At 46.7% G+C, this 24,688-nt stretch overlaps 1 protein-coding gene across 4 annotated transcripts in view; it reads left to right on the top strand.

Annotated features, from left to right (window-relative positions):
* The window catches only part of HMCN1 (hemicentin 1), a 329,394-nt gene that overhangs the window by 156,041 nt on the left and 148,665 nt on the right, over positions 1-24,688 (top strand). For all 4 annotated transcript variants that reach the window (XR_014008183.1, XM_081194243.1, XM_081194242.1 and 1 more), the window contains 6 exons: positions 2,586-2,740; positions 7,477-7,755; positions 15,542-15,823; positions 17,860-17,968; positions 22,218-22,387; positions 23,068-23,222. Coding sequence is in view for 3 of the 4 variants with exons in the window: in XM_081194243.1 (XP_081050369.1) it covers positions 2,586-2,740; positions 7,477-7,755; positions 15,542-15,823; positions 17,860-17,968; positions 22,218-22,387; positions 23,068-23,222 (1,150 nt within the window). In the remaining variant the exon portion in view is untranslated. The remainder of the gene's footprint in view (positions 1-2,585; positions 2,741-7,476; positions 7,756-15,541; positions 15,824-17,859; positions 17,969-22,217; positions 22,388-23,067; positions 23,223-24,688) is intronic.

Below are 24,688 nucleotides of genomic sequence, written 5' to 3'. Positions count from 1 at the left end.
ATACCTTCTTGTGACGTTTGTAGTCCCAGGGTGAAACAAGGCTTTGTGTGAACTGAGACAGCAGGTTCTCAGGGCTTTAAGATCAATCTGCAGATGTCATTTTCATATCTTTTCAAAAAGCAGCCGCATGAACAGCGGTGTATTGGAAACTTGTGAATGGAAGCCTTAATGAAATGAATGTGAGTGACCCCAGGAGACATGGCAAGTGGATCAAGCCTATTATTTTATTTGTTCGGCAGAATAGAGAAGAAGGTGAAATGTTTTTACAGATGCGCAGAGTTACATTCCAGCACAGTATACTGCAGAGTTGAGATTTTGAGCCTCTGAACTACACATCTTCCAGGAAAAGCCCATTAAGGGGATTGAACTTGGCAGTACAAATGTTAGTTGGACAACAAAAATGAGTATATAAATATTCTTGGACAAATAGCATTAGCGTTTCGTAATGCAGGCCAGCGGCCAAAGTGGATATTCTAATGGCAACTGCAACTTGGAAATCTGTACAGTGTAGAACACTGCCGGTAGCTGTTACCTGATGCTTTATCTTTGGGTATTTTGGAACCACTTTGGGCTGATTTGCACACAGGTTCAGATGGTTAAGATTGAGGAAGGGAAACATTTGGCCCTCCAGATGTTGTGAAATCACAACTCCAATCAGCTTTGACTATTGGCCATGCCGGCTGGAGCTGATGGGAAATGTGGTTCAGGAGCATCTGGGGGGGGGGGTTTCAAAGATTTTCCCATTATAGAATCTAGTCCAACCCCCTGCAATGCAGGAAATTCAGCTAAAGCATCCATGACAGATGACCATCCAATCTCTGCTTCAAACCCCCCAAGGAAGGAGATCCTAAGTTAAGAAGTTTAATAATTGAATAAATGCTGTCAGACTGTGGCTTCGAATTGTTTGGGCACATCTATATAACAAATAAAGGGACGCAGGTGGTGCTTTGGGTTAAACCACAGGCCCTAGGACTTGCCGATCAGAAGGTCGGCGGTTCGAATCCCCGTGACAGGGTGAGCTCCCGTTGCTTGGTCCCAGCTCCTGCCAACCTAGCAGTTCAAAAGCACGTCAAAGTGCAAGTAGATAAATAGGTACCGCTCCGGTAGGAAGGTAAACGGCGTTTCAGTACGCTGCTCTGGTTCGCCAGAAGTGGCTTAGTCATGTTGGCCACATGACCCGGAAGCTGTATGCCAGCTCCCTCGGCCAATAAAGCGAGATGAGCGCCGCAACCCCAGAGTCGGCCATGACTGGACCTAATGGTCAGGGGTCCCTTTACCTTTACATAACAAATGTAAACTGTTAGGAGCCAGGTTTAAATGTTGGAACAACGTGATTTTGTTCAGTGAAACCCTAAGGGTGACTGCTTGCTGAACCCTAGCTTCCTTCTTAGAACTGCAGCTTCCACAGTTCCTTAGTTTGTTGACGCTGTGACAATTCAGTAGATTTTTACATTGATTTGAATTTTGTAATGCAGACACACCATTTATGTGCAGCAGGTTGACCTAGTAGGGTTATGTCTGGACATGCATGAGGAACAGATTTCAGTAGGAACTGTGACTTGATCCATACCTCTCGGACTAAAATACAGACATTGAACTTAGATATTCACTAGTTTTCATATTTCCTAAAATGTTCTGGTGCAGTCCTCTGCTCCGTAAACATATCAAACTGCATTTAGAAATGTGCATTTGGAATGAAAATGCCTAACCTCCTCACAAACTTGGTGCAACCAAAGGGGAATTAAAGGGTAAAGGGACCCCTGACCATTAGGTCCAGTCGTGGCCGACTGGGGTTGCGGCGCTCATCTTGCTTTATTGGCCGAGGGAGCCGGTGTACAGCATACAGTGGCCAGCATGACTAAGCTGCTTCTGGCGAACCAGAGCAGGGCACGGAAACGCCGTTTACCTTCCCGCTGGAGTGGTACCTATTTATCTACTTGCACTTTGACATGCTTTCGAACTGCTAGGTTGGCAGGTGCAGGGACTGAGCAACGGGAGCTCACCCCATCGCGGGGACTCGAACCGCCGACGTTCTGATCGGCAAGTCCTAGGCTCTGTGGTTTTACCCACAGCACCAATTAGTGCTCAATAAAAAGGTCATCTGGAAGTGACATTGTAGTATATCTTAATAGGTATATCATTTAAATTTTGATATTATGCCAATAAAGGCTGAATGAATGAATGAATGAATGAATGAATGAATGAATGAATGACGGTGTTGCTTGGCAATTTCCCCTCGCCCTTGCATCTCCCCTGAATAATCTGATTTAGAAGATGTGGCGACCTTTCAGAACAGCAATGGAGATGGTAGTGGAGGAATGGAGGGGGAGGGGGAACTGCTAAATATTTCTATGATCCCCATTTCATTGGTGGGAGACTCATTTTGCCATCAGTTTGGGGATCCCAGCTGGATACACCCGTTTGGTTACAATAACCCAATACTGATGAGTTGAAGGAGTGGTGTATTCCACATAGTGAAATCCTAGGCATGTTTATGCAGAAATAAGTTCCAGGTTACTCATTGTGGCTTGTGTGCACCCACAGTATCACAGAAGTGGTGGTGTGTTTTTTTTTGTTTCCTCCAGGCCCCTCTTCTTAGAGGATCCTAATATTGAGGTTTTGGATGAAGGCCAGATCCTGCACATTAAGAGTGCTCGGAGAATAGACAAAGGGCGCTATCAGTGCAGTGCAGCCAATTCTGCTGGCAAACAGTTTAAGGAACTCAAACTCACAATCCACGGTAAGTAACTTACATATGCATGATCTTAGCAAATATTTTCTGTTTGTTTTGGTAAGGAAAACAGTGGAAGCGCTTGATAATCCTGGCTAACACACACACACACACACACACACACACACACACACACACACACCTACACACACCTCTCAGTGCAAATGCATTTTAGTTTATATCATTTATTCCCAGGCACATAGAGCAATATCCCAACTGCAACAGAGAGAATTAACAAATTTAAAGTTTTCTTATTCATTGCTCCCAAGATTCCAAAAAAACCCCTGCCCCCTCTCCAGCTTTTGAACCAGCAGAAACCCCTTATTCTTTATTGGGCATTTGCTTTGAGATGCTTCATAGGAAGTCATTCGTAAATGAAATAAGCCGACAACATATGTTTAAAAAAAAGTTGTTAAAAGTGCCTGAAGACTGCCAGATTGGTGAGGTGATTCTTTTTGCTGAACCCGTTTATCTCGGAAGGAGTTGATGGGGGATCTTTGTCAGGAAAGCTTGACCTCACTTCTTAGTTAATTTCAGCGTAAGTAGAGAATTTGCAGACATTCTCCAGGGCATAGATTGTGAGCAGAACCGAAGGAAGGAAGGAAGGAAGGCTGGCAGAAAAAACGTAGCAGAGATTTATGTGGGGGTTGTAATTATTGTCTAGCCCTGACAGAAGCCAGGCAGAACAACTTGAATCTCATGTAATAATTGAGACAGGAAACTTGTGATAGACTGCCAGAATGCTTTAAGAGGAGGTCATTAGCGATCTTGCACATCAAGGCTGCATTGGAGTGCAGAGAGAACAAAAACAGACAGGAGACCGAAAAGGAGGAAAAAAGGGAATAATCTGTGTGGGGTGTGGGGGCAGTCTGTGCAATGCAAACTGACCACATGTTCTGAGCCTTCAAAATAGAACAGGGCAGATGGTGTAGGTTTGAATGGGACAGTATATCCAATTACCTTTCCTAGACTCTTTGACCCCAACTGCAGACAGTCCTTCAGAGGGTGGGTGTGAGACCTAGACAAGAAATGTTAATATTTAATCAGTTGTTTACTTGTCTGCCTTCTAAGAGGATAGTAAGTGAAAAAGAGAGACAATCTGAAATCACCTCTTCCACTGGATTTGTTTCATTTCTGTTTAAATTGAAGGGACGTTTTTAACCCCCCTCTCCTTTGCCTTTGGCTCTGTAGTTGCTCCCACGTCCTCTGGGTACATGTAAAATGTCTGCCTACATGGTTCAATCTGAGGGTATGTTTTTGATGCAATAATCCAGCTCCCAAGGGACTGAGCACAAAAGGATAAACATTGACAGAGGCTTTTTACGTGGTCTCAAACCAACATGGCAGCGATGACAAAACCAGCTAACAGATACACGCTAAGGGAGGGTCAGAGCCCTCTAAGCTGCCTTTAACTTTTTAACTCTGTCTTATGCCGCAAGTTACAGTGAACAGGTTTTTTAAAACGTTAAAAAGGTTGTGGTCCTAAATGCTGTTGTTCACTCTATGGGCAGTCAAGACTTGGTATTCATGTTGTAGCCCAGGCATAGGCAAACTCGGCCCTCCAGGTGTTTTGGGACTACATCTCCCATCATCATCCCTAGCTAACAGGACCAGTGGTCAGGGATGATGGGATATGGGGCTGGTTCTACTAGAGGTTACCGCCCACACACTTCTGCTGCGCTTCCTGCTTGTGTGGTGGCACCTCGGTAAAACCACTTCTTACTGGTTGTAGCAGAGTTTTCCCCGGAGGCAGAGGACAAGAACAGGAGTCATACTCAAATTCACAGTCAAGAGCTTCTTTATTGCTTGACTGGTTGCACAAGCATTTATGTTACTATGATATACAGTGGTGCCCTGCAAGACGAATGCCTCGCAAGACGGAAAACTCGCTAGACGAAAGAGTTTTCCGTTTTGGAGGTGCTTCGCAAAACGAATCTCCTATAGGCTTGCTTCGCAAGACGACAATGTCTTGCGAGTTCCTGCTGGGTTTTTTCCCCCTTCCCCCCTTTTTCTAAGCCGCTAAGCCGCTTATCAGCTGATCCGATCAGCAGATAAGCCGCTAAAAGCCTCTAAAAGCCGCTAATAGCGCTAATCCGCTAATCCTTCAATGGGCTTGCTTCACAAGACGAAAAAAACGGCTAGACGAAGAGAATCACAGAACGGATTCTTTTCGTTTTGCGAGGCACCACTGTACAAGTCATTTACATTCCTTCTTTATCTATCCAGCACGTTATAATCTCAGTCCAGTAATTAACAATCCTGACACAGCAAAAATCAGTATCGGCAGCACACGTTGTCTTACTTCCAAACTTGTCAGTGTGCGTGCTGACAGTGTGTTTGTGTGTGTGTGCTTTCCTTGTGCGGAAATTGCAGCCTGCAACTTCCTCCCTTTATTTGCACCTCTGGCTGACACCAATCAAGCCTAGAGTACCACACCTACACACTAAAGAAAATTCTGGAACCCTCTTTAAAGCTTCCAGGAACTTTTATCTGTTTCTTAAAGAATGTTTTCCTAACAGGTTCACATTAAAATGCAAACGGAGCCAAATTCCTCCCATATCTCTGGATCTGGCGCAGTGAAGGGCTCCTCTTTGCGTAGAAACTAAATCAATCCTGTCTGTCTGTGTTGATAACAGGTTCAAAGAGACCCCAGGACAGCTTTTCTCAACCTGTGGGTCCCCAGATGTTGTTGAACTACAACTCCCATCACCCCTAGCTAGCAAGGCCAGAGCTCAGGGATGATGGGAGTTGTAATCCAACAACATCTGGGGACCCACAGATTGAGAACCTCTGCCCCAGTATCTCCTTAGGTGCAGATACTGGCATCAAAATGATGGACAGGTCAGATGAGCCCATTTTGTAACAGGTGGGAAAATGTTTGCCTGAAGAGATCTTAGACGGGAGGTCACCCGTCATTCATGCAACATCCCTGCCCCAGCAATGTTTGTTTTATTAGGCCTTTCGCATCTTTAAAGTGCCATTTTGAATGATATATTGGAACCTGGGGTGTTGGCAGGTTGCAATCAACCGACTTGTTTGGCAGCGTGGGGCTTACATTGGCAGGCAAACATTACCTCCACCAGCAGTCAAGCTACTCATTGAGGGTTTGGCTTGTGCGCGCAGTGGATGTCGCTCGCAGTGTCTCGCAGGAGCATCTGCAAATGATTAGTTTACATACATTGTTTTTGGCTAGGAATCCACATAAGCTGTTGCCTCCAGAGGACGGGGAATTATTCTGGGTTTCAAGGAATGCTGAAACCAGCGCAGTGTTGAAGTGTTACTTGTGGTTCTCAAAATATGAGTCGGGTCTCCTGAGGGAAGGCAGAAAGGGTGTCTAGGGTGAAACTTAAGGCTCTCCTTAGCCAATCTGAGCCCCATATTATTTTGCTTTTTTGATGTGCTGAGCTGACTTGACAATGGCTGGCTGAGTGTCAGTGAAGCAATCCGTTCATTTTATTATTGATTTACATGGATGTTTTTTCTTCAACTCCGGAACCCTCCTCTGTTTGAATTAGGCTGCAGGATCCACATGGTTCAGCAAGCTCCCTTTTCACCATTCTTTTACCCAGGGCGAAATAAAATGGAACGGTGCCTGTATGCCCAGGAAGGCATCTGTTGTGTTTGGGCAGATGGCTTCACCAGGATAATGTGCAAGAATCTCTGTCCTGAATGTGCACGCAGTCTCTTTAAAATATTTGGGACATGTTTTCTCCTTTTGTTTTTCTCTCACACACCCAAACATGGATCAAAGGGCCTTTGGGAAGGAATCTTGTAGGATATGACAGATATTAAAAAAGTAAAGGGACCCCTGACCATTAGGTCCAGTCGTGACCGACTCTGGGGTTGTGGCGCTCATCTTGCTTTATTGGCCGAGGGAGCCGGTGTACAGCTTCCGGGTCATGTGGCCAGCATGACTAAGCCACTTCTGGCGAACCAGAACACCGCACAGAAATGCCCTTTAACTTCCTGCCGGAGTGGTACCTATTTATCTACTTGCACTTTGACGTGCTCTCGAACTGCTAGGTTGGCAGGAGCTGGGACCGAGGAACGGGAGCTCACCCTGTCGCGGGCATTCGAACCGCCGACCTTCTGATCGGAAAGTCCTAGGCTCTGTGGTTTAACCCACAGCGCCACCTGCGTCCCTTATGACAGACATTAGCGCTATGCAATTCAGAGAAACGCTCAATGTAGGTTTGAAAGCAAATTCAAAGTTATTATACAGGTTGCTATCTAAACATCAAAGTCACCCCCATTTATTGACTGTGAGATGCTTTAAGTACTTTGCAATAGTGGATTATATTTTGTAATAGTTAACAGTTTATATATTTTGAAGTGTATGCCATGCTTTAGTCTAAACCTTGTTTCAACACTTAACACAATGAGCAAATAAGAGTGTTCACAAACAGTGCATATCTGAGTTTATATTTTGAAGACGGTTCCAATTAGATTTTTCTTGTCTCTTGCTAGTTTCTCCCATTAGGAGCCTGTTTAACCAACAAAAACTATTGTGGTAAATCTGTTCCCAGATGCTGCTGCTACAGATGGCGGGTGGAGGAAACTACATCACCCTGTTTTTTGTTTTGTTTTTTGCTGTTGTGGGGTGGGGAAAACAATTTGTCCACTGAAAGCCCTTTAGAAACCAAGTCATAATTAAGCTCTGGCCTCCTTTGTGTTCTAAGACTCTTCCTTTTCTTTGCATCTTGATTTTTACTGTTTTTCTCCCCCTTTTCCTTCCCTGAAAACAGTCCCACCTGCAATCAAAGGCGGAAACATTACCACTGAAGTGTCAACGTTGCTGAACAGTGTGCTAAAGCTGGAATGCGAGACAAGAGGAATCCCAGCTCCTACCATAACGTGGTATAAAGATGGGCGCCCTATTGCGTCGAGCCCAGAAGCTCTTTACCTGGACAGGGGGCAATTCCTTCAGATTCCTCGTGTGCAAGTTTCTGACTCTGCAAAGTACAGCTGCCAGGCAACCAACGTAGCTGGGACTGCTGAAAAAACATTCCTAGTGGATGTCTACGGTAGGAAGGAGACGAGAAAGAACAGACTTATTTGTTCAGCGTGCAGTCAGAAAACTGGAATTTGATCTGTCCAGCCGATCTGGGCCTCCCCTTGACTCTTCTTGGCTTGTTATTGACTGCTCTTAGACTCAGGTTTTCAGTTGGTTGAGGGTTGAGCCAAATTGATATAGGAAGCTTTAGAGGGTGGCAGACTTATTTTAAGCATAATATGGGTGATAAGGAGAGGTGGGGGGAGCTGGAGCCTGTCCCATTCCCTGCCTGCACATCCCCTCTGAAACTTCTCCTTGGTCAGTTTTCTCCCGGTGCAGATTACATCTAGTCTCAAGGAACACCAGTGGGTGGCTCCATCTCCTCCCTCCTCACCCATGTTGTGCTTTAGATGCATTCCCTTTTTATAAAGGCAAACCCATAGAGGATAAGGATATCAGTGGCTTCTAGCCATCATGATGGCTTAATAATATAAATAAATAAATAAAACCCAGCCACTCTGGGCGGCTCCCAACAGAATATTAAAAACACCATAAAACATCAAACATTAAATACTTTCTGTGAGGGTTTGATTAGCTGCTTGTGCGTGAAAACGTGCTCCCTCAGAGTTTGTGCGCCCCCACAAACCTCCGTGTGTGACGGAGCTCCTCAGACATGTCTGCTCTAGTCACTAGTAGAGTCCGACAGTGGCTGTCTGCGGAAGCGTTTCCAGCAAAGAAGTTCCTTAACGGAAACGCGTCTCCTGGACTCACGGCGTGACAGTTTCCTGCGAGGTATGGGTCTCCCTATGGGAGACTCCGATACCTCCCCACTGTTCTCGCTGGAAGCCTCCCTGAGCCCTCCCTCCTGCTCGCATTCCCTCAGAGACCCACTCCTCCCCCTGCTGGTCCCTGCTTCAGCAGTTGAGTCTCTTTCATCCTGCCTGAGTCCCTCCACCACCTGATGCTCTGATGGCAGTTCCCTGACATCCACCTCCCCTCCAGGGCCCCCCTCACCCCCTCCCAATTCCTCCCCCCTGGGAGGTGAAGGGCTAAAACCCCGAAACGAATCTTCCTCATCTTCTGACGTCTCGAACAATTCTCTCCATCGATCGTCGTCCTGGCCAGCTGAATCCTCCTCCTCTTCAGAATCTGGGAACCCCTCCAACTCCTCTTCCTCGTCGGTGGTGGCAAAGTATTCCCTTCGGAACCTCGCTACAGGCTGAGGTTTACGTGGGAACCTCTGATGAAAAGTCTCTATTAAAACCTCGTCATTGACATCCTCTGCCCTAACCCAGGTGTTTTCCGACTCCGGTTCCCCTTCCCACATTACCAAATACTCTACTTGATCTCCCTTCCACCTGGAATCGAGGATCTCCGCTACATGGTAGCTGTGTTCCTTCTCCTCCATTGCTGGTCCCCTAGTGACCCTCCCCTCACTGTCTCCTCTATACGGTGACAGCAACGACCTGTGAAAAACTGGGTGCAGCTTCATGTGGTTCGGTAACCGGAGCCTGAAAGCCACTGGATTGACCTGCTGTATGACTTCAAACGGACCCAGCCTTTTGGGTCTTAATTTCTTACAACCTCCTTTGAATGGCAACCCTTGGGTTGACAGCCACACCTGGTCCCCCACCCTGATGCTTTCACCTTCCCTTCTGTTTTTGTCTGCTTGCCTCTTATATTCCTCCTTAGCCCTGTTTAAGTTGAGTTGGAGCTGGCGATGGATCGCTTCCATTTCTTCCACGAACTGTTCTGCAGCTGGAACGCTCCAGTTCTCCCCCTCCCCCCCTGGGAAGGCTCTGGGATGGCACCCGTGATTAGCCAAAAAGGGGCTCATCCCCGTGGACACGTTCTCTGCATTGTTGTAGGCAAATTCTGCCAACGCCAGCTTCTCCACCCAATCATTCTCTCTGTCATTAACATAACACCTCAAATATTGTTGGAGAACCCCATTTGCTCTTTCCGCCTGCCCGTTGGTTTCAGGATGACGGGCCGTCGAGAAATTAACCTCTACATGCAGTAAGCTCATGAGCTTCCTCCAGAACCTGGAAGTAAATTGTTTCCCTCGGTCTGAAACCACCCTCAAGGGGGCGCCATGCAACCTAAACACATTCTCTACAAACAATTTGGCGGTTTCTTCTGCTGTAACCGCATGTGAGCAGGCTATGAAGTGGGCCATTTTAGTTAACAGGTCTACTACAACCATGATGGCTGTTTTCCCTCTAGACCTTGGCAGATCAGTCATGAAATCTATTGCCACTGCTTCCCACGGTCTCTCAGGTGTGGGCAGTGGTTCTAATAAACCAGCCGGCGCCTGCCTCTCCCCCTTGGCTCTTTGGCATTGTTCACACCCTCTCACATACTCCCGCACATCTTCCCTGACCTTGGGCCACCAAAATTCCCTGGTAACCAGCCACATGGTTTTGTGTTGCCCAAAGTGCCCTGCTGTGGGGCTATCGTGCAGCTGCTTGAGTACTTTCTCCCTCAATTCCCCTTCAGGTATATATAACGCTCCCTTATAATACAATGCCCCATTTCTCTCCTCAAAACCACCGGGTTTGTCTTCCTCCCCTCTGAGATCCCTGAGTTTCCCCTGGGCGTATGCATCCTGCACCGTACCCTCTACCAATTCCCTTTGCCCCACCAAAGTCGCCCCACACACCCAGCGGTCCTCTGGAATGATATGGGTTTCTTCGGGTGCTCCCTCCCCCTCCAAATATTCAGGCTTGCGTGAGAGAGCGTCCGCCCTAACATTCTCTGGGCCTGGCACATAACAAATCTCAAAGTTAAATTTGGAGAACTCTTGGGCCCATCTCAACTGCCTTTGGTTGAGCACTCGCGCCGTTCTCCAGTACTCTAGATTTTTATGGTCCGTGCACACTTGCACTTTATGTTGTGCACCAACTAGCAGATGCCTCCATCTCCGGAACGCCTCATGAATAGCAAGCAGTTCTCGGTCGTACACCGTGTAGTTCCTCTCGGATTTGTTCAGCTTCCGCGAGAAGAAGGCACACGGACGCCACTCCGACTCCTCCTTCCCCGGCTGCAGAAGAAGCACCGCCCCTATGGCTCTGTCAGATGCGTCTGTTTCAACCCTTAGCTTCTTTCGTAAATCCACATGCAGAAGTTGTTCTTCAGAGGCGAAGGCCCTTTTCAGTTCCTCAAACGCTCGCCCCGCCTCCGCCGTCCATACAAACTTCTTCTTACTGCTGAGACAGTCAGTGATGGGCGCCGTCAGATGGGCGAAGTTGCGGATGAACTTACGATAAAAGTTTCCAAACCCTAGGAACCTCTGCACATCCTTCTTGGTTTTGGGTGTTTTCCATTCCAGCACTGCCTGTACCTTGCCGGGATCCATGGCCAATCCCTTGTCTGACAGGCGGTACCCCAGGAATTCCACCTCCTTGGTATGGAACCGACACTTCTCCAGTTTGACCCACAGCCTGTTGGCTTGCAGTCTGCTCAACACTTCTCTGACGTCTCTCACATGTTGCTCCTCATTCTCAGAATACACCAACACATCATCTAGAAAGGCAACGCAATTCTTGTAGAGCAAAGGGCCCAGCACGTGGTTCATAAAAGATTGAAAACACGCGGAACCTGCTTGTAATCCAAATGGCATAACGAGGTATTCAAACGCCCCCAAAGGGGTAAACATGGTGGTTTTCCATTCATCCCCTTTCCTTATGCGTATCAGGTTGTACGCCCCCCTTAGATCCAGCTTTGTGAAAATCTTTCCCTTCCTCACCATGGTCAAAATATCATCAATTCTGGGCATAGGGAACGCCACCGGTTCAGTCACTGCATTCAGCCGCCTAAAATCACATACAAGTCTCGGCTTGTCTGCATTTTTTTGTCCACAAAGAACACTGGGCTCCCCCCTGCTGCTTTGGACTCTCTGATGAAGCCTCTCTTCAGGTTCTTGTCAATGAACCCTCGCAACTCCTGCATTTCCCTGTCTGACATGGCATACAACTTGCCCACGGGAAGCTGTGCTCCAGGGAGTAAATTGATCTGACAATCAAAGGGTCTATGAGGTGGTAGTTGGTCAGCTTCCTTCTCGCTGAACACGTCGCTGAGATCTGCATACTGTGGTGGTACCTTCACCTTCCCCATTACTTCAGTCCCTGCTAGGGTGGCTGGGGCCCCTACTGAACCCTTCTCCCCTTTGCAGTGTTCTAGGCAATGTGCTGAACCAAAGGACACCACTCTTTGATGCCAGCCAACCAGCGGATCATGTAGAGCTAGCCAGCTCATTCCCAAAATAATGGGAGCGCCTCCCAGGGTGGCCACATTAAACGCTATCAGTTCTGTGTGCCTTGCCACCCTCATTATCATTGGGACAGTCTGCAAGCGGACTCCTCCTCCCAACAACTCCCTGCCATCAATCGTGGTCACCTGCAGGGGGTTGCTTAAAGGGATGGTCTGTATCTGGTGTTCAGCAACAAACTCCTTGCTCATAAAATTGCAGGAGCTGCCTGAGTCCAATAGCGCCTTTATTTTTAGGGGGTGCCCATTCTGCAGCTCTAGCGACACTTCAATCACCAGAGCAGGTCGAGGAGCTTCTGGCACGGGCACTTTCACTGCTCTTTGGCCTGGCTGCAGTGCCCCAATTGTGGCAACCAGGCGTTGGCTTTTACCTGCTCCGCTCCCCCTTCTTCTCCCCCCTCAACAGCTCCCACCATCCCTTGCCATTCCTTCCTCTGGGGGCAGACTCTGGCAAAGTGGCCTGGCTGTTGGCAGAGATAGCATTTCCGGGGGCCCTTTCCCTCCTTCTTAGCTCCCTCGCTGGTTTTTGAAAATGCGCGCGCGCGCGCTGTTCCGATTTCCATCGGCTCTGCCGGCGGGAAAGCTGGCTCAGGAATGTCTGGAATGCGGAACTCCTTCCAACGTTCCCCTCTCCCTTCCCGCCTCTCCAAGGCTCTTGCCTCCTGCCGCGCTCCTATGGTCAGCGCAGATTTGGTCAGCTGATCCATAGACTCCGCCCTGGGGCTCCGTGCCAGCTCGTCTTTCACCCCCGAAGAAAGACCTTCTTCAAATAGCATTTGAACGGGTGCCGCCGATAAATCCCAACTCAGTCTGTGAATCAGCATGGTAAACTCAGTCCAATATTCACGGACAGATCGACTCCCCTGCTTACAAGCCATTAGCTGTCTGCGCACCACCCCTTCCTCAATATCGCTGGAAAACATGATATCCATTGCACGAAAGAACTTCATTGTGTCCTTTAGTATGTCATTGTGCGTTGCCATTAGGGGTCGCACCCAGTCTCTAGCCCCTTTCTCAAGATGCCCAATTACAAAAGCAACTCGCGATTCCTCATCAGGGAACTCATCGAACTGCACATTAAGGGCATATTGCATCTCTGTCCTAAAAGCATGGTAGTCCTTGGGGTCCCCCCCAAATTTCTGCACCAATCCTGGTACCTTTCTGGGGAATTGAGTGGCTCTCCCCTTCTTGTCTGCATCCTGAGCCCTTCTCTCCTCCAGCCTCGCCGTCTGCAGGGCCAATTGAACCTCCAACGCTCGGTATCTATCTTCCAAGCTTGGACCAGCTCCAGCCCCTGCTCCTCCGGTTCCGGTTGGTTCGCTCATGATGCCTTCTCTTGCACAGGCAGCGTACAAAGACTGTCGGACTGCTGTGAGGGTTTGATTAGCTGCTTGTGCGTGAAAACGTGCTCCCTCAGAGTTTGTGCGCCCCCACAAACCTCCGTGTGTGACGGAGCTCCTCAGACATGTCTGCTCTAGTCACTAGTAGAGTCCGACAGTGGCTGTCTGCGGAAGCGTTTCCAGCAAAGAAGTTCCTTAACGGAAACGCGTCTCCTGGACTCACGGCGTGACAGTTTCCTGCGAGGTATGGGTCTCCCTATGGGAGACTCCGATACCTCCCCACTGTTCTCGCTGGAAGCCTCCCTGAGCCCTCCCTCCTGCTCGCATTCCCTCAGAGACCCACTCCTCCCCCTGCTGGTCCCTGCTTCAGCAGTTGAGTCTCTTTCATCCTGCCTGAGTCCCTCCACCACCTGATGCTCTGATGGCAGTTCCCTGACACTTTCCTAAACAGGGTTGCCTTCAGATGTCTTCTAAAAGTCAGAGAGTTGTTTATTTCCTTGACATCGGATGGGAGGGCATTCCACAGGGCGGGCACCACTACCGAGAAGGCCCTGTACCTGGTTCCCTGTAACCTCACTTCTTGCAGTGAGGGAACCGCCAGAAGGCCCTCAGAGCCGGACCTCAGTGTCCGGGCTGAACGATGGGGGTGGAGACGCTCCTTCAGGGATACAGGTATATATTACCTCTGGTATCACAAAAGCAGTAGGTATCTGTTGCTGGGGAACACAAGTGGTGCTGTCCAGAGGTTCTGTTTATGGGGTTCTCTAACCCGTCTGGTTGACCACCATGAGGGTGGGATGGTGTTTGAGGAAATAGGCCTCTGGTCTGACCCAGTGGGCTCTTAATGAGTTCTTATGTTTTAATTTGGCGACAACCCAGTTCTTACACATTATAGGTCCACCACAATGTTGAGACTGCCGATCAACAATCACTACCCCCAGGCATTATTCAGGGAAAAGTCACAAGTCGAGAAGCAGCTCAGAGTGATTCAGCTGTTGAGCTTTCTCACTGGAAATTACTTATTTTGCTTCTCATGAGGAAATCCAGCAACATATGACAGCTTTGAATTTAAAAAATGGCTTTCCCTACAAAAAGCCAGTTTCACCAATGGGTGTCCTCACTTACCGTATTTTTCGCTCCATAAGACACACCTGACCATAAGACGCACCTAGTTTTTAGAGGAGGAAAACAAGAAACAGTGGATGTATTATTTTTGTGCTTCATGCTGTGGCCACAGACATTATATGCGATTTGACGGTGAGTTTGGGGTAGCCCAATGCAAAAATCCTGAGGATCCATGTGGACCTGTGCTTTGTAACCACATTTTTGCACCATTGCCACGAAACAATGGATGTGTGGTTTTTTGGTGCAGGCTGTAGCCATGGACATGCTATGTGCTCTGATGGTGAATTTGGGTGACCCAAAGCAAAAATCCTGAGGATCCATGGGCTTTTACCTCCCCCTTCCCAGGCAGCCTCCTTTATCTCCAGAGTCCCTTATCTCCCTGCCGATCCCTTGCCGATCAGCTGCTCAGCGGCTTTGTTTCAACACCCCCTTCCCTATTGTTTGCCTTAGTATCTTTTCCTTAGCTGGAGCAGTTTTTTGCTCCTCCTTTTCTTCTAATTTCTCTCCTCATTGCTTTAATCTTCCTGTCTCCTCTCCTTGCAAGCTCGCTGTCTTTACCTCCCCCCTCCCAGGCAGCCTCCTTTATGGCTAGAGTCCCTTATCTCCCCTCCCGATAGCTTGCTGATCAGCTGCTCAGCGGCTTTGTTTCAATACCCACTTCCCTCTTTCTAAAAAAAGAACATGCTGTGTGATCTGATGGTGAATCTGGGGTGACCCAATGCAAAAATCCTGAGGATCCTGACGATCTGCTTTTTGCCCCTGGGCAATTTGGCTCCAGGGACCATGCATTCGCTCCATAAGACTCACAGACATTTCCCCTTACTTTTTAGGAGGAAAAAAGTGCATCTTATGGAGCAAAAAATACGGCACTTTGTGGCATTGACCAGCCTGAAAATACTGTCCGGGTTGAAATGCCTCTTGATAACCATGGTTTTGCCATTCAAGATAATTCCTTGGAGGCTGGGTTACCTGGGATGAAACCAAACCAGTTGATTTGATAGTGCCTTGGATTTCTGAGTGGTCACAGAAAATAATGGCTTGGATTTTTGAGTGGTCACCCTTTTCCTCTCCATTTCCTTCCAGTTCCTCCAGTTATTGAGGGCGACTCAGAAGCAATCCAGAACAAGCAGGTGGTTTCTGGCAGTTCCCTGGTGCTGGAGTGCAATGCTGCTGGCAACCCACCTCCCCTGTTGACTTGGCTGAAGGATGGGGTTCCTGTGAAAGTGAGCGACAACCTGCACATTGTGTCTGGTGGAAGGAAGCTGGAAATCATGAATGCTGGAGAGGCTGATGATGGCCAGTATGTCTGTGTGGCTACCAGCATCGCAGGAGAGAAGGAAATCAAATATGATGTGGAAATCCTAGGTGTGTAAAAACAGAAATTAAGCTTTTTATTTAACCTGCGCTGTCAAACAGGTATTTCCACAAGTTTCACTTACGTCAACCTTCCCCAACCTGCTGTTTTCCAGATGTTGGTGTCCAGCCTCAGCCAGTGTAGCAAATGGTCAGGGATAATGATAGTTGTGATCCAAAACATCTGGATGGCACCAGGATAGGACTGTTTTTTATTTTCTTTATGTGATTTATTATTATTACTATTATTTATTACTTATATTACTTAAATTATTATTATTATTAGTATTAGCATGCAACAGTGACATAACCCAGGAATGGCTTTGACTGGCTGGCTAAACTGGACAAACAGGCCAAACCTTACGCCAAAGAATAAACGGACATAAATCTGACATCAAGAATCACAAAACAGAGAAACCAGTAGGAGAACACTTCAATCTCTCAGGACATTCTATACAAGACCTCAAAGTAGCTATTTTACTACAAAGGAATTTCAGAAATAGACTGGAAAGAGAAGCTGCTGAATTGCAACTCATTACCAAACTTAAAACCATGGAGAGACCTGGTCTGAACAGAGACATTGGATTCTTATCTCATTATACATGACTAAGCCATTTCTCACCTTCTCACCCCTTGCCTTTTCCTGTAAGACCTATTACAGTCGTTAAGAGTCGTCAACAGGCTCATCTCAGCTATCTGCCAATCTCCCATTCCCACCACCCTTCTGAGTAATACCCCTCCCCACCTTCTCACTATATAGAAGGATCTGGCAACTTCTGTTTCAGTGTATCTGAAGAAGTGTGCATGCACACGAAAGCTCATACCAAGAACTAACTTAGTTGGTCTTTAAGGTGCTACTGGAAGGAATTTTTTAATTTTGAGAATAAATAGGCCAGTGCGATCTTGTCACCATTTCAACAGTACAGTCATTTGCCAAAGGGAAGAAGAGGCGAGCAATCTATTTCATCTTTTTGGGTCTCCAGCAAGGGCAAGATCCTGTAGTGTACATCGGCGACAAAAAATCAAATAGAGGAACTTAGCTCTGTCTTGGTGAGCTCCTGGTCTCTCCCCTGTAATAAGATGCGTATAACCTCAGTGTCTGGTTTCCATGTTGGAATACATAGATGGTCTAAAAATTGTTTGCGGAGATCATCATACCTTTTACATTTAAGGGCCATGTGAGCTAGAGTTTCCACCAGGTGGGCATCACATGGGCAGATCCTATCTCCTTCTGCCATACCCGCAAACCTACCCCTCTTGGGCTTGCCGATCGGAAGGTTGGCAGTTCGAATCCGCACAACAGGGTGAGCTCCCGTTGCTCTGTCCCAGCTCCTGCCAACCTAGCAGTTCGAAAGCACACCAGTGCAAGTAGATAGATAGGTACCGCTCTGGCAGGAAGGTAAATGGCGTTTCTATGCACTCTGGTTTCTATCATGGTGTCCTGTTGCACCAGAAGCAGTTTAGTCCTGCTGGCCACATGACCTGGAAAGCTGTCTGTGGACAAATGCCGGCTCCCTCGACCTGAAAGCAAAATGAGCGCCGCAACCCCATAGTTGCCTTTGACTGGACTTAACCATCCAGGGGTCCTTTACCTTTACCTATATAGGCTCTATATTAAATTTGTAATGGACTGTTCCTCTCCATTTGTGTGACATATGGATTTTGTTGTTGATGGGGAACAATAGACAGTACTGGGAGATTTAGCAACTCCTCATTAACATGTTTCTTTAAACCAAACCTTCATTTAACAATGGTTTCGTTGTCTAAAGTTCAGTGGCATGTTTCATTCCATCACTATGCACCACTTGCAATGTTTGGGGTTGGTGGACTGATGCTTGGAAATTTGTGCTGATTTTTATGATTCTGTGCTAGCAGTTCAACCTGTAAATAAATTGCTGCAAAAAGTATAAGCTCTAAACCATCTCTTGTCCAATGAAATTTTGAATCGTCCAAGAAAGGACGGACCATGAAATAGCATTTTAAATCATTTGCTTTTTAAAATTCTGACAGTAATCTTATTTGTGCCTCTGGGTTTGCTGTCTTTCCAGTGCCACCAAGTATGGAAGGGGAGAATGAATCTACAGATTATATTGTGATTCTCCACAGCTCCCTGGAGCTGGACTGCCCGGTAACAGGAACGCCTCCGCCGACCATCACGTAAGAAGCTGTTGTTCAATGTAAAAAGAGAGACAAAAGAACAGAAAAAGAAATCCATGACTTGTGTCAGATTTTGGTTGGAAGTGCAAAGAAAATGAAGTAATTTAGCAAAGGTTAACAAAGTTCTAGAAAAAGAAGTAGAAGAACTTTTTTTTAAAAAAGTAATATTTATTAGAGTTTCGAATAATACAGAAAACGAAAAGAAAAAGAATTCATTCTTTACAGTCCCATTTTCAATAACTTTTTTCCGCAACTTCCCCTCACCTCCCCTTCTTGTACTCCAAGTCCAAATATTTATCCAACAAGTTCTTATCTCTAATTTCTTAACCTTAATTTGTTATTATGTTTATTTATATTAAATTTTTAACCTTGATTCATTATTATATTTAATTCAATTTATATATCAACTTTTAACTTATGTACCTCAATCATTTATAGAAAACTTTTTCTAAGGTCGACCCTATTTCCCTTCCCCGAATTCCCCATTCTTATACTGATAGCAACACAGAATTAAACACAGAATAAAAAAAAAATCAAGCCCCCTTTGGATTTCCAAACCTCACCCTCCCTTCCCCGGTTTCGATCCCAAAACCGTAGTCCATTAGTCCATCTATTATTAGCCTGGCAACCTCACGTCCGGGGCTCTTAAATCTCTCTCAGTCCCTTTTTGCCGCCTTCTTTGAAAGTCCCTTGTATTTAACACCCAGTCACGAAGGGGCACTCGAAGTAGAAGAACTTTATTACCATATTTTTCGCTCCATAGGGTGCACCGGACTATAGGGCACACCTAGTTTTTAGGGGGAGAAATAAAGGGGAAAAAATTATTCCCCCCCCCCGAGCCCCAAAGAGCAAAGAAGCCAAGACAGCCAGCGGGATGGATCCCGCTGGCTGTCTTGGCTTTGTTTTTAGCTGCGGGGCTGGGGCGGGGGAAGCCCGAGCTTCCCCCGACCCCAGCCCCCAGAACAGGTCCGGGAGCTTGCGGGGATGGGGGCGCGCTCCGAAGGCTTGCGGATAGCTGCCTGAAGTCTGGGGAGTGCAGTGGGAGTTGGCGCTACGCTCCCCGGGCTTCAGGCTTCAGGCTGCTATCCGCAAGCCTTCACAGTGCGGGGGGAGTGCTCCCTCTGCGCTCCGAAGGCTTCCCGTTTCTATCGCTGAAGCCAAGGAGCCTGCATTCGCTCCATAGGATGCACACACATTTCCCCTTCATTTTTGGAGGGGGAAAAGTGCATCCTATAGAACGAAAAATATGATTACTCATTTTGCGCACAACTGGGCTGGCTAAGATAAATCTATCCATCCATAATTTCAGGAGTCAAGTCGCAGATCCTTAGACTCCTAAAACCTCAGATTATCCAGGATGCCATGTTTTCTGTAGTTGCTCTGTTGTTTCTTTTGCCTGCCAGGACATTTTTCTAGCTTTTGTGAAGCTGGAGAATATCTTGGGCACCTCTGCTTTTTAAAAAGTTTGATCTTTCATTCCTAGTTCCCACCCCCCGTCATTTTTTTCATGGCCTAGAAAGCAAACAGGTGAAAGAGAGATTAGGGTTAACATGCAGAAAGAAAACAAAACAAAGCCTTGTTGTTGTTGTTTAGTTGTTTAGTCGTGTCTGACTCTTCGTGACCCCCTGGACCAGAGCACGCCAGGCACTCCTGTCTTCCACTGCCTCCCGCAGTTTGGTCAAACTCATGCTGGTAGCTTCGAGAACACTGTCCAACCATCTCGTCCTCTGTCGTCCCCTTCTCCTTGTGCCCTCAATCTTACCCAACATCAGGGTCTTTTCCAGGGAGTCTTCTCTTCTCATGAGGTGGCCAAAGTATTGGAGCCTCAGCTTCAAGATCTGTCCTTCCAGTGACCACTCAGGGCTGATTTCCTTGAATGAATAGGCTTGATCTTCTTGCAGTTCACGGGACTCTCAAGAGTCTCCTCCAGCACCATAATTCAAAAGCATCAATTCTTTGGCAATCAGCCTTCTTGATGGTCCAGCTCTCACTTCCATACATCACTACTGGGAAAACCAAAGCTTTTACTATACGGACCTTTGTTGGCAAGGTGATGTCTCTGGATTATTTGCTAATCCAAAGCATTGTTTTGTCTATAACCATGAGGCAGAGGTCTGCGGAGTCTTTGGTCAGGTGCCAATTACTTATGGAATGTTTCAGGGACCATTGGGAATGGCTCTTTGGGCACGAATGTCATAGAATCATAGAATGGTAGAGTTGGAAGGGACCACAAGGGTCATCTAGTCCAACCCCCTGCCAAGCAGGAATCTTTGTGCCCAATGTAGGACTCGAATCCACAACCCTGCAATTAAGAGTCTTATGTTCTACCGATGTGGTTCACACTGAACCTTTAGAGTATCATTCATTCCCAAGATTCCAGTGTCCACTCACTGTTTTCTTCCCTTCCATTGTTTACCTTCCGACAAGAATCCACTTTCCTTCTTTTTCTCTGTTCCTGGTTTCCCATGAATGTAATGGTTTCCCATGCTTTACCTTGTGTTAGGGTAAGGAAGAGAAGCTAATATATGTTCGCATCAAGAGCAAACCCGTACTATGGATGGCCATATATACATTTCGAAATGGAGAGCATTCTCTCTAGTTCAGGGTATTTGAGGTCAGTGGCCAAGATGGAAGCTGGAGAACTTGGCAAATCTGGAACCCAGAGCTTGGAGTTCACTGGGCAAGTCAGAGAGCAGACTCCTTCCACTTCTACAGGCTTGGTCAATGCAGAAATTCTTCACAGAACTGTAGCCCAATGGTTGCCATTAATTTGATTCCAACTGATTTTATAATGAATTGATTTTAGAATGCTGTATTACTTTACTGTTGTTAGCCGCTCTGAGCCGGGCTTCGGCTGGGGAGGGCGGGATATAAATTTGTTGTTGTTGTTGTTGTTGTTTAGTCGTGTCCGACTCTTCGTGACCCCATGGACCAGAGCATGCCAGGCACTCCTGTCCCTGTCTTCCACTGCCTCCCGCAGTCTGCTCAAACTCATGCTGGTAGCTTCGAGAACATTGTCCAACCATCTCATCCTCTGTCGTCCCCTTCTCCTTGTGCCCTCCATCTTTCCCAACATCAGGGTCTTTTCCAGGGAGTCTTCTCTTCTCATGAGGTGGCCAAAGTATTGGAGCCTCAGCTTCATGATCTGTCCTTTCAGTGAGCACTCAGGGATATAAATAAATAAATAAATAATTATAATTATAATTATAATTATCTGGTTATCTCCCGCTTGGACTACTGCAATGCACTCTACGTGGGGCTACCTTTGAAGGTGACTCGGAAACTACAACTAATCCAGAATGCGGCAGCTAGACTGGTGACTGGGAGCGGCCGCCGAGACCATATAACACCGGTCTTGAAAGACCTGCATTGGCTCCCAGTACGTTTCCGAGCACAATTCAAAGTGTTGGTGCTGACCTTTAAAGCCCTAAACAGCCTCGGTCCAGTATACCTGAAGGAGCGTCTCCACCCCCATCATTCTGCCCGGACGCTGAGGTCCAGCGCCGAGGGCCTTTTGGCGGTTCCCTCATTGCGAGAAGCAAAGCTACAGGGAACCAGGCAGTGGGCCTTCTCGGTAGTGGCGCCCGCCCTGTGGAATGCCCTTCCAGCAGATGTCAAAGCGATAAACAACTACCTGACATTCAGGAGACATCTTAAGGCAGCCCTGTTCAGGGAAGTTTTTAACGTGTGATATTTTATTGTATTTTTGGTTTTTGGGCGGGGTATAAATGATAAATTATTATTATTATTATTATTATTATTATTATTATTATTATTATTATTATTATTATTATTTGCCAGTCTCAAAGACGGAGGTAGCATGCCCATACAGTGGTACCTCGGGTTACATACACTTCAGGTTACATACGCTAAGGTTACACACTCCTCTAACGCAGAAATAGTGCTTCAGGTTAAGAACTTTGCTTCAGGATAAGAACAGAAATAGTGCTGTGGTGGCACAGCAGCAGCAGGAGGCCCCATTAGCTAAAGTGGTTCTTCAGGTTAAGAACAGTTAAGTACGGACCTCCGGAACGAATTAAGTACTTAACCCGAGGTACCACTGTATTCTCTTAGGCAGCTGGAGGGTTGGGAGACCTGAACAAACACAATCCACAGTAGTTCGCTGGGCAAAGTGTCAGACTCTGAATGAAGCTCAGCCTCTGTAGCCTGTGTTAGTTTGTGAATACTTTCGCAGGTATCTTACAATCCCCTATCTTATACAAATGAGACCTGCTTTTTAATCCACCAGGTGGTTGAAAAATGGCCAGCCTATCGAAGGGGGAATCGGATATAAGATCTTACTAAATGGACGCAAGCTTCTCATCTCGCGGACTGAAGTCTCGGATACTGGCCATTACCAGTGCGTAGCAACAAACAAGGCAGGCGAAAACAAAAAGGAATTTGATGTGACGGTGCATGGTGCGTTGTTTCTCCAGGAAAGAAAATTGGGGGTGGGGGTGGGGAGAGGGAATGTCTCTGAATATATTTCCTTTTCTAACAGCCTTAAATGCGTTACGGTTTTGCTCAATGTATAGCACCAGAATTTCAGGATTCTAAATTGCCCTATGCTGATCACAAAAGAAGTACAGTGGTACCTCAGGTTACATACGCTTCAGGTTACATACGCTTCAGGTTACATACGCTTCAGGTTACATATGCTAACCCAGAAATAGTGCTTCAGGTTAAGAACTTTGCTTCAGGATAAGAACAGAAATTGGGCTCCGGCGGCGTAGCATTAGCTAAAGTGGTGTTTCAGGTTAAGAACAGTTTCAGGTTAAGAACGGACCTCCAGAACAAATTAAATACTTAACCTGAGGTACCACTGTACAGGGGAAAGCATTCACTTTTGTAGCAGTCTTTGTTTACCTATCTTGCTCCAAGTCTTGCTCTAGATCTTATGGAATGGGATGGTGAGAATCAACACCTTTTTAGCAGGGGAATTAAATAACCAACCGCCATTTTCAGTGGTAGCTGAATGTTTTAACATACTGTAAGAATTTGAAAGAGATCCTTTCCTACTGTCTTGATAACGGTGTGCAGGTTTATAGCAGCTGGATTGTGTTGCTTCTGCATAACACTCAGTGTTGATTTTTTTGTAGTTCCTCCAACAATAAAATCGACTGGGCTCCCTGAGAGATCTGTAGTGATACACAAACCAGTAACCTTGCAGTGCATTGCCAATGGCATACCCATCCCTTCAATCACTTGGTTGAAAGACAGTAGGCCTGTAAATACAGCGAGAGCAAATATCCGGGTACGTATCACGATTTCAGTAATCCACAGCATTAAATGATTGCCACGCCAGTTTCCAGGGGAACAGAGGCACCCAGCGAGCAAGGTGGTTGCACATAATTTTGTTGGTGCAGGAACGTATAAACATTAGAGTTGCACAATCATCGTTCAGCCCGGACACTGAGGTCCAGCTCCGAGGGCCTTCTGGTGGTTCCCTCACTGCGAGAAGTGAGGTTACAGGGAACCAGACAGAGGGCCTTCTCAGTAGTGGCACCCACCCCGTGGAACGCCTTCCCGTCAGATGTCAAGGAAATAGGCAGCTATCTTATTTTTAAAAGGCATCTGAAGGCAGCCCTGTTTAGGGAAGTTTTTAATATTTATTGCTGTATTGTTTTTAACACTTGATTGGGAGCTGCCCAGAGTGGCTGGGGAACTCAGCCAGATGGGCGGGGTATAAATAAATTATTATTATTATTATTATTATTATTATTATTATTATTATTATTATTATTATTATACAGTGGTACCTCGCAAGACGAATGCCTCGCAAGATGAAAAATGCGCAAGACGAAAGAGTTTTCCGTTCCGCAAGACGAATCCGCAAGACGAATTTCCCTATGGGCTTGCTTTGCAAGACGAAACGTCTTGCGAGTTCTTGCGAGTTTGTTTCCTTTTTCTTAAAGCCGCTAAGCCATTAATAGCCGCTAAGCCGCTAATAGCCGTGCTTCGCAAGACGAAAAAACCGCAAGACGAAGAGACTCGCGGAACGGATTAATTTCGTCTTGCGAGGCACCACTGTATATGGGATTCTTCAGCAGAACGGTGTAGGGGGTGGAGAATATTGTTCTGATATTGTGCTGCTTTATCAGCCCAAGTGTTTTAGACCCTTCAAATTCACAGTTTCCCATTTGCCCTCCCACCTCCTGGCCTTTCCAGAGGCTTAAAAATGGAACATCATTAACAGTAGCAGCCCATGTGGTGGGGCAGATCCATGGAGCCATCAGCCCATCACCAGGGTTACTGCCTGGGCAGAGACAGGGCAAAGCAGCAGCAGGTTCACGGGACTTCACAGGCGCACTAACAGGAATGCCAGGTTGGCCAGAAGCGTTTCTGTGCAGCCCTGAACTTGCCACGGTAGCAGGAACCCCATTGACAAGAGAGCGACTCAAGATAAAGTCCCTACCGGAAAAGAATGGCAGATGAAGTTGATGGACTGTGCTGAAATGGCTAAACTGACCGGAAGAGTCAGAGATCAGGAAGGCCAACATTTTAACAAGGAATGGGGGAAATTTATAACCTACCTTAAAGACCATTGTAAAAGGTTAAAATCGTTAGTAGGGTTGGAATAACATTAGTAGTTTAATGGTGAATTTTGGACACAGTGGAGAGGTAAAATATTTGGATTATCATTAAAGATGCAGGAGGAAAGGATTAACAATAGGACCCACAAAGGGGAGGATGGAAATCCAGGAGAGTCCTTGTAATCTT

Source organism: Podarcis bocagei, assembly GCF_964188305.1.
Source record: "Podarcis bocagei genome assembly, chromosome: 5".
NCBI classification, from domain to species: domain Eukaryota; kingdom Metazoa; phylum Chordata; class Lepidosauria; order Squamata; family Lacertidae; genus Podarcis; species Podarcis bocagei.
Note: the sequence above shows the minus strand (reverse complement) of the source record. Positions and strands in the feature narration are given on the sequence as shown.